At 49.3% G+C, this 10,146-nt stretch overlaps 1 protein-coding gene across 4 annotated transcripts in view; it reads right to left on the reverse strand.

The window, feature by feature from the left end:
* The window catches only part of adamts10 (ADAM metallopeptidase with thrombospondin type 1 motif, 10), a 60,715-nt gene extending 50,569 nt beyond the window's left edge, over positions 1-10,146 (reverse strand). For all 4 annotated transcript variants that reach the window (XM_064330055.1, XM_064330052.1, XM_064330054.1 and 1 more), the window contains exons 1-2: positions 10,024-10,146; positions 3,061-3,527 (exon numbers count right to left, since the gene is read on the reverse strand). In XM_064330055.1, coding sequence (XP_064186125.1) covers positions 3,061-3,166 — 106 coding nt within the window. In that variant the 5' untranslated portion in view covers positions 3,167-3,527; positions 10,024-10,146. The remainder of the gene's footprint in view (positions 1-3,060; positions 3,528-10,023) is intronic.

Genomic DNA, 10,146 nt, shown 5'->3' on the forward strand with positions numbered 1-10,146 from the left:
CCGACCAGCGGGCGATCTATATTTGCCGACTGGGGCCCTCTCTCTCTCTCTCTCTCTCTCTCTCTCTCTCCTTCTCTCTCTCTCTCTCTCTCTCAAACCGCCGCCGCAGTCTGCCGTTACGACCCAGTCAGAAATTGTCATGCGTGCGCAACAGCGCCCTCTTCAGACCTTTCCCGGCCATGCGGCTCGTTTTTTCTGCCCTTTCCCATTTCTTAATAAAGAGAGAGAGAGCGAGAGAGAGAGAGAGACGCCACATCAAAAAAGACGCAACAGCTGAGGTTCGGCTTGGGGGGGGGGTGGGGGGGGGGGTTATATATACACCCGGTGGGCTGACTTAATAAGGGCGCATTTAACCAGATGACTTAATGGCACCGACCAGAGGGCTTACCTCATTATTCGGCTATTTGAGGGAGAAAAATAGCCATCCCTCTCAGCTCCGGCCACGCCGCGTCTGCATATTGCTTTTTAAAAAAAATTTATATTTAAATAAATGCTGTGAGGTCAGCTGGATAAACTATGGAACACCCTGCCAATTCATATCAGAAAGGCTAGCAACTGAAAACATACCTTTTTAATCCAGCTTATATCTAGCAGCACTGTTATTATTTTCATAATTTTTTTTTATATTTTATGTTTTTATTTTTGTTTTTGCTGATTTCTTTGTCTGCATTTTATTTTTATTTTTTAAATTTTATTTCTGTATTCTGTATTTCTGTACTTTTAACCTTTTCAATCCTTTGTAATTGCTTCGATGCTGAACGTAAAGCACTTTGAGCTACATTTTATGTATGAAAGGTGCTATATAAATAAAGCTTATTATTATTATTATTATTATTATATAACGTTCCCCGTTTGGTTACTCGTCGTTCAATTTAATGTTTGCTCCAGGCTTCACCCCGGGCGACTCCCAGGGGGTTATAACTCCCTCTCTCTCTCTCTCCACTCCTCCTGCTATAACTCCCTCTCTCTCTCCACTCCTCCTGCTAAGAGCCGGACTGAATTCGAGGAGACAGGGCCCCCATGGTAGTGGCTCCCGTTGTGAAGTATGGGCCAGGCTGAACTCACCTGACTACATAAATTTAAAAGTGAAATAGATTTAATGTTCTTTGTGCAACGTGTCCAGTGCAAGCAGAGTGTATATGAACTGGCTGATCACATTACATAATGTTCAGGTCAGGCATGTTCACGTGCTGAGTCAGCGACACGATGGGTGTTGACCGTGCACTTGCACCAGTCAAAATGCACAACTATCACGATTTACACGTATTTACTGTACATCTATTTAAATGTAGCAGAAGAAACGCTTGTTCCAAAAAACTAGGAGCTCCACGTTTTTAGAGAGAGAAATCCCATCAATCCCAGACCTACCCCAACGCTCCCTTCCCACCTCTCTCTAGCGCTCACGCACAGCCAAGTTTGGATCTCACAAAAGCCCTCCTCATCTGTGCAAGCAGTGGGATAAAAACAGATGTCCACTGCAAAACAGGGTCCTTCCAAGCACAATATGGCCACCTACAGAAAAGCTGGCTCATTAGCCAGTTTCCCTCAAAAGAAATTGGCAGTGACTGTCAGCTGCGTAATGCTGTAAAGGTCTGAAAGAAACACACTGACCTGTTGAAGAGCAGGTTTTTCTTTTCTTTGGAATGTTTGCTCAAAATTCCAAGTTAGCGTTCTAGAACTTGCTTTCAGCCACCAGTAGTGATCGTGACATCAGCATTAGAATGTTCAGTTGAGAACATTCTAAATCACGTATTTATTTGTGACCTCACCCCTTAAAGGGGTAATAAAGATTAGGAACTGATGAGGACCGGTGTACGCGGCGCTCGATCTGTGACCCCTTTGCACACGGCACGCAGGGACGAGCGCGCGCGGTTGACGTTAGCCGCTCTGCGTACAGCGATTACCGCTGTCACTCTCCCGGACTTTTCCGCCAGACGAAACAGGTCCCCGGACGCAGATTCTTTCCTGAGCGCCGCTGGTGAACGTGGGCCCGCGGAGCTGGTAAGGGAAGAGGTGCCTATTGGCCCGCCTATTGGAAACAGATGACTCTGCAGAGCGTGGGGGTGGGGGGTGGGGTGGAGGTGGGCGGAGCTTCAAAGAGGCACAATCGGCGCCTTGTTTCGCGAGATGACCGGCGAACGTTGGGGGGTTGGTGGGAGCGGCGAACGCAGTGTGTGGAGGGGGGGGTTGGGGTGGGGACCTGTTTCCCTCACACTTTCCAGGAAAAACACTTGGCGCTGCTTCATCTGACAGGGGTGGGGGGGGTGGATTGTGAACAAGATGGGGTGGGGGGTCCGGAGGGGTGCGGGTGCAGGTGGGACCGTCGCAGTGGGGTAGGGCAGCAGCCGAGGCTGTCGGGGGGGGGGCCTTGGGGGGGGCATCGAGGGCACATTGCGATACTTGATCCCATCAGCGGTGCACCAGAAACAGCAGCGTCACTGCCTCAGGAGGAAGGAAGGGTGTAAACCACCCACACAAAACTACACAAACACAGCCTGCCCCCCCCACCCACACTCAAAGGGCTGGAATGAGCGCCCCGCAGCAGTCAGAACAAGTGGAGCCGAAGACTGAAAACTATTAAAGATACAGCATCATCATCATCATCATCATCATCATCATCATCATCAACAAACCGAGAACTCTCAGAATTTACTGTGGGGGAAATACCACAATTTATGCTACTTCTCCCACTAAATTTGCCAATCCATCTACATAAGGCAGTGCTTATATCCTCAGTCTCCCTCTTGTACCCAATGCCACGCTTCATATCTCTCTGCAGGTTCACATAAGGGATCCTGCTATCTGTTGTGTCACAGATAATTCACTATCTGCTCTATTCGTTGCCGGACCCTTCTAAGAATGTTCCGGAAAAAAGAGCTACAACTACACCTGTGCCCCTCAGACACTCAACACAGCCCCGAGGTGCTCGGTGGAAATAACATCATTTTACCAACAGGAAATAATGAAATTCATGACTTCCCCCTTTTTTCTACTCCCTGAAAAAGAAGAGAGGAAAGGGGGGTTGTGGGGTGGGGGTGGTGGGGTGGAGCTGATCCTCACCTTGCGACAGAGAGATCTTCTCAGGAGTCAGACTTTCGGCGACCTCCGTGGCAACCATGGCGATGATGACAACGCTGGCCAGTAAAGTCCTCAGTACGGTTTCCATGGCTACTGCTGCTGCTGGCGTCGGTGCGGTCCCCGGCCCTCCGTGCCAACATGTCTCCTGCCCTCGGAACGCCCGCGCAGCTCACCAGGAGGGGGCAGCGAACTCGGGAGCCATGGCGACGACGGGACGGCGGAGGGTGGGATTTTGGGGGGGGGCGGGGGGGGGGTCGGGCGTCGGCTTGGCTGCGGTCCTGGCGGGGGGGGGGGTCTGGGGCGCTGGCTCCGCCACTCTCCGGCAGCGGCGGCGGCGGCGGCGGTTGGTGACAGTTAGCGGTGGGTGTTCGCGGGTGTCGATACGGGGGGGGTGGCAGGCAGGCTGGCGGCTTCAGCACGGGACAGTCAGCATATTACGGGCCCCCCCTCTGTTGGGAAGAGGCAGGTTACAGTTAGAAAGGGGACATCGAAATTGCCCTATTTCTTCCCATCGGCGAGTTCGAGGGCTTTTCTCTTGGGAATTTTTTTTTTACCTCACATGCTTGCTATGTGGGGCTTCAGGCCTGGATTCTGCTTCTTTTTTTTTTTTCCTACTCTGTAAAGTGTCTTTTTGACAGCGCTCTCTAAAAACCGCTATATAAATAAAATTTATCTGATTTTATTTGATACTATGCCCCCCCTACCCCCCCTTCACCATCCCCCATGCCTCCCTCATGCCCCCCTTCACCACCCCCCCAGCCCCCTCATGCCCCCCTCACCATCCCCCACACCCTCCCCCCCCTCGCCAGCTCCCTCCCGTCTCTCTGTTCCCCCCACTGACAACCCAAATATATGTGGACCGTGGTCACTGCCCCATGAACTCCCTCCCGACTCCCTACTGCTTTCTCAGATAATCAATCATCCGTGCTGTCAGGGGAGAGAGACCCGCTGGCAACCATACCGCACCAGAGAGAGCCACCCTGCAGCCTCCCTCCTTCCTTAACCCTCCCTGATACGCTCCCAAGATGGACCGGAGAGGAGAGGAAGAAGCACAGAGAATGAGAGGAGAGAGTGAGACAAAGGGAGCGAGTGAAAAAGAGTGACAGGGAGAGAGAGGGAAGGCGAGAGAGAGGAGAGTGAGTGAGAAAGAGAGAAAGATCCTCATCAGCTCAAATCAGCACAAGGTGAGAGTAGGTGCCATTCACCCTCTCCTAAGAACACAATATCCCATGAATCACCAGGAATATTTCTTCTTGATCATTTCCTGATCACGGCAGTGACTGATTCACAGCTATCGTTGACATTTTATTATTACGCAACTGAGCACAGGCCAGCCATCTCAAATGTTTTCTCTTTCTAAACCCACTGCCCTCCTCCTCCCTCCCTCCCCCTCCTTTTCCTTGCTCCCTCCTTCATTCCCTCCCTCCTTCCTTCACTCCATCCCCTCCTTCTCCTCCTTCCTTCCCTCTTCTTCCTCCCTCCTCCTTCCTCCTCCCTCCTTCTCCCTCCCTCCTCCTCTCCTCTCCTCCCTCCCTCCCTCTCTCTCTCCCTCGGTGCTGTCTGGGTGCGGGAGCAGAAACAGGCCGCAGCCAAAGGTAATCGGAAGCAGATGGGAAACGATTCGGCGACAGGAGCGAGGGAACGGATTTAAAGAAGAAGAAAAGAAAGGAAAGAAAGAAATGAAAGAGAGAAATAAAAAAGAAAGCGAGTGAGTGCCAGGGAGATTGCTACTGCTGTCCATGAGCACTCTGTGTGTGTGTGTGTGTGTGTGAGCATGTGTGTGTGTACGTGTGTGTGTGTGTGTGTGTGAGCATGTGTGTGTGTATGTGTGGTGTGAGTGTGTGTGTGTGTATGCGTGCATGTGTGAGTGTGTACACCGTGTGTGCGTGAGTGTGTGCATGCGTGCGTGCATGTGTGTGTGTACATGTGTGTGTGAGTGTGTGTGTCTGTGTGCGTGCATGTGTGAGTGTGTTTCTGTGGATATGGATATAAGTAGGTAGGCCTGTGTGGCAGTGGGGTGTGGGGGGCATACAACAGAAATAACTTTTTGGCCTTTTTTCCAGCCTGGATAAAATGGGAACTACAAACAAACAGTCACCTAACCACAGAAGAGGATCGGCTTCAATGTTTTAACTTGAACTTCACAGGCAAAAAAAAGCAGCCTTTGTTCCTTCCGCTCCTTCCAGAGGTTCACTTCATTTGGATTATGCTGAGCTGTAGTTTTTTATATATATATAATTTCTTTTTTTTTTTTTTGCTTTGGAAAGCAGGCGAGCTCCGAAGCGCATTCCGTGGATTCGGATCCAAGAATTCCTCGGCCTCAAAGTGTACCGTAAGGAGCCACAGCCCCCACATCACGTTACAGATCTGCCAGCGACCGTAACTGAAACAAAAAATAAAATTAAAAAAAACACACACGCACAAACATCCCTGCCGCAATAATATGGCCCTTATCCAGCTCCTTTCCTGCGTGTTTTTCCTACGGAAGGATCTCGGCTGGCGCCAAGCGCAGGTTGCTCCAACGGTGCTGCTGATGTCACGCCGACCCCCGTCCAAGAACCTGCGAGCCCCAAAACCCCCCAAAAAACAAACCGTACCGCACATTTTTGACCCCCCCAACCCCACCCCCACCCCCCAACCCTCCTCAGCGTACCCCTAAAAGAAAAAAAAAAACACGAAGGGGTTGTTGAAAAAGAGAGCCAAAAAAGGAGAGCAGAAAAAAAGAGAAGAAGAAAAAAAGGGAGGGGGTGGGGGGGGGGGGGGGGGTTTAAAGTTGCTCTCATTTCCTTTCGGGCCGAAGTGAAGTAGTTACTGAGCAGGCCGAAGGGCCAGACGCACTGAAAGGGCTTTGTGTGTTTGGGGTGCTGTACGACATGGATGAGTGACTCAAACACCCCACCCTTACCACCACTCTTAGACGCCCCCACCCACACCACGCCCCCACACATATGCTACCCCACCCCCCCCCACACACCACCCCTGCCCCCACACCACCCCATCCACACACCACCCATCCATGCCCCCACCACCACACACACCACACCTACCAACTGCCCCCACACCACCCCCATCACACACCCACACCACCACACTGCCCCCACACACCACACCCCACTCCCCACACACCACACCCACCACACCACACACCCTCCCACCACCCCCCTGCCTACCCCACCTCCTCCCCCCCCAATCACACATTACCCACCCAACCACCCCCCATCACACACACCCCACCTACCACCACACCACCCCCCTCCCTAAATCCCCCCCCCAAACACACACACACCCACCCCGTCTACCACCACAGCACCACACAACCCCCCCCCATCACACACTACCCCCCCCCCCAGCAGCCCCAGATATTTCCTGCTTGGCCCAAACTCTCCCTCATTTTCATTACCTCTCGGTTGGCTTCTCATGTTTTATCGCGTGGTCATGGGACGCGGCGACAAGAAACCAAATCGTTTTTCCATTAAACATCCCCTTTCATCTTGTTTTTGTTTTTACCGTCAACAGTACACAAATCATACCCCCCTCCACCCCCCTCCCCCCCTCCTCCCCTCCTCCCATCACACGCCATATTTACTTTTGTTTCTTCTTTAAAGCGGTCTGGCCGTTTATTGATTGTCCCTTAGCACGACCCCAACCTCGGACGGCAGGGTCCGTAAATCATTCGACAATAACCGCACACCAAGGGTGCAAATCGCAAAATGGAATGTGATGACTAAGTTTCTTTATTTTTCTTCTTTTTTTTGCTCTTCACAAAGAAAACCTGTATTTGTCCTTTATGACCCGCGTTACGGTTATGGTTATGAGAAATTCTTCACGTAGATTCCATTTTTTACGTCTTCAGTGGATCGCATTTCCTCAAACTGAACGACATTTCAAGCCATTCAGGCTACACGAGCGAGCGCGATCAGAGCATCGAGGCTAAAGGACAGGACTGTGGAACAGTTCGCCTTTTTTTTTTTTTTTAATGCCAACATTCACAATGACTTCAGTTACCACAGCTCAGAATACCCTAAAATTTAGCCGCAAAAGGGAAAAAAAAAAAGAACTTCACCATCCGCTTTAAGACACAAATTACACTGTTCCGCCTGCGTTATTGTTTTTTATGAGTTAAAGAAAGAAGCGCTTAGCAAAAAAAAGAAAAGAAAAAAAAAAAGAAGCAGCCATTTAGTGCACATTTTTAACTCGCGATTTCAGGGTGGGTCAAACACATGATTTGGCTGAGGCCTAAAAGCCGCTTGTTGGAGCAGATAATCTATCAGGAACCGAAGAGGACTCGCAGGCCAGAGAGAAGGCGGGTGTTGTGCGGCAGACTGTGCTCCCCTTGTGCTGAGGGAGAGCCGGAGTTCCTCCAGCAGAAACCTGACCGCACAAATTAAACCCACATGACTATTTCAATGTGAAGCCTCACCCCAAAAAAAAAACAGGGATGCTGATGCATTTTTTTTTTTTTTTTTTTTTTTCCTGGGCCAGAGCCAGGGGTCAGGGAAATGACACAATAGAGTGACCCCCCCTCCCCCTCCTCACCCTCCACCTCCTCCCAAGCGGAAGGTGTCTTTTCTGACCCCCCCCCCCGCCTCTGCTGAACCGGGACACAAACCGGAAACAGCGTGAGAAAATGGCCGCCTGCACTCCCCCAGTGAGACTGCCCCGCCTGCGCTGCCAAAATACCTGGGGCCCCCAGCATGCACTGCGACAAGTGCAGATGCACTCCAGGGATGAAGGACCTGTGATTTCAAGATTTCAAATGCCGTGACGGCAACCAAAAGGCCTGGGGTCGATTCCCATTTCACTTCACTTAATTAATGAAATCAATTGAAATCAAATCTATAAACTGAAAAAAAAAACTGTCCACAGTGTTTCAATGGTTGTTTTCCAATCACTTAACTGAATTTCAGTTCACTTACTGATGCAAGTAAACTGAAATGGAATTGTTCGCCCTGCGCAGTAAAATGTCCAGTGTTAATTCAACTTTTAACAGATAGCATTTGGTCCCATATTCCTGAGTGGAACCAAATGTTATCTGTTAAGAATTGAAGTAACACTGGACAATTTACTGAGCGGCAACTGTACTCTGGCCAATCACAACGTGCAGATGCAACTGAAAGAGGGCGGGCACATCGCTGCCATCTCTGAGGAAAGCACGACACTACCATCTCAGTCCCTTTCCAGTACCTCCCAGCGCTCTGGAGGTGAGGTGAGAGAAACAGACGTGACGAGGGCCATCTCAATCTTTCAATCTCAATCTCAACACGCACAGCTTTTTGGCGGTGTGGAATTTACATCGCAAAATCATGAAAACCAACCGGAAAAATGACATCAGGAACAAGTTCAGGCACCCAGGGACGTGCACTCCACCACAGTTCCAAAATGCAACCCTCATTAACTTCATTAGGCAAGACCCTAATGGAGCACTTTACATGTTCATATTTCTCTCGCATGTATTTTCATATTTAATTCAAACAAAAGCAGAAGCCAGTTCCAGGCCTTATCCACTGTGATTTTGACCCAAACAAAACAAACACTGAACCGAAAAGGCAGTAATCAAATTGTTAAATATGAACTAAATGTCTCAAGTTTATTTCCGTTACCATTTTTATATTCAGCGATGAGAATCAATTTTATGACCGCAACCCCCCACTCACCCCCCACAACCCCCTTCAGACACGGCAGTCTTCCTTGGCAAAGCAACCTGTAATTGCTGTCACTGTAATTAAGAAGGAGGTCTCTTTAATTTGTACCTGTGATCCTTGTTTACACGGCCGGAAGTCCATTTGCTCTGGATAACGCTCAGCTACTTTAGTTTTTTTTACGTAGAAGAAGTGTCAAAAACTGTTATGGGGGGCTACCGATCAACTTTTGACACGAACACGTCCGACTACAGTTGGTCCTGAAGACTACTGGGTCAGACACAGACGCACGTCCTAAAGTTTGGCATAAATCATCTAGTCTGCAAGGTTGCCGTACTAAGGTTGCAGTGCATTCTTTCGCTGTTCGAAATGTCTTCTGCAATTTGTATACGTCGCCTGTGAACGTGTAATTGCATAAACGGTTTCCCGATAAGCGCTCGCTCCTCCGCTCGCGGCTCACGAAAAGCCCTGGACTGCTGCCAGACGACCCAGACTGCCCGCTTGGCCGCGAGCCACGCTTTGGTCCTCGCTGTGCAGCGCTCGAAGCAGGCACACAATTAAGCGCTGCTAATTATATTCAACTTTTGTGCGCCTAATAAACTAGTTCGTGGGTGTGTTTTTTTTTCTGGTTCAGAATGAGCCGGGGGAACAGACGCACCGACTTACATGAATAGCACTGCTGTCGAAGTCGGTTGGTAGTCGGTCATATTATTTCAGATACAGTAGATCGAAAACGTAAATACACCGATGCAGGACAGTGACAGTTCAAAGGTTCCAACGAAGGGGTTCAGAGTTATGATATAAAAGTTGATTGGCAATGATAAAGCTTTGCTGTTTCAGACAAACTGTTAAAACATCAAAACTGATCACATATTTTTGTTTTATACTGAAGAACTGAAAAATACGTTCACAGCTAGCTTTCTGAATGGCTAATTACTATTTCGACTGACGTTTCTAATGCATTGATACAAACTAGACTACTGCTCAGTGCCAGGCTTCAAAGTGATTGAATGCAAATCAGCAATTTAACGCAAAATAGTTGAACAAACCCTGACCAAAAAACCTTGCACCGCAGATAAGTTATTATGGCAACCGACGCCCACTGCATAGCTACACAAAATGTGCATTTAAATTGGAATAAATTTCAAACACGTAAAGTGCAAACGAATTTTAACACAAACACAAATGCGCATACACACACACATAAAATGAAGGGTCTGTCATACCATAAACTGAACTAACACGAGAGTAAAACCAAAGTTTCTGCACTCTCCTTTCCAAAAGACCACTTCTAAAAAAGACTTACTCTTCCTCTCGATTCTTGTTTTCCTTTAGAACGTGCCGGCCGTCTTCCACATAACTGTCTCGTGCAGCAGTTGACTGTACAGTGACGAAGACCTTTCAAGCCTCTCGTCTAGTGTTCCGCTGT

This window comes from Anguilla rostrata, chromosome 4 (assembly GCF_018555375.3).
Source record: "Anguilla rostrata isolate EN2019 chromosome 4, ASM1855537v3, whole genome shotgun sequence".
In the NCBI taxonomy this organism is placed as follows: Eukaryota; Metazoa; Chordata; class Actinopteri; order Anguilliformes; family Anguillidae; genus Anguilla; species Anguilla rostrata.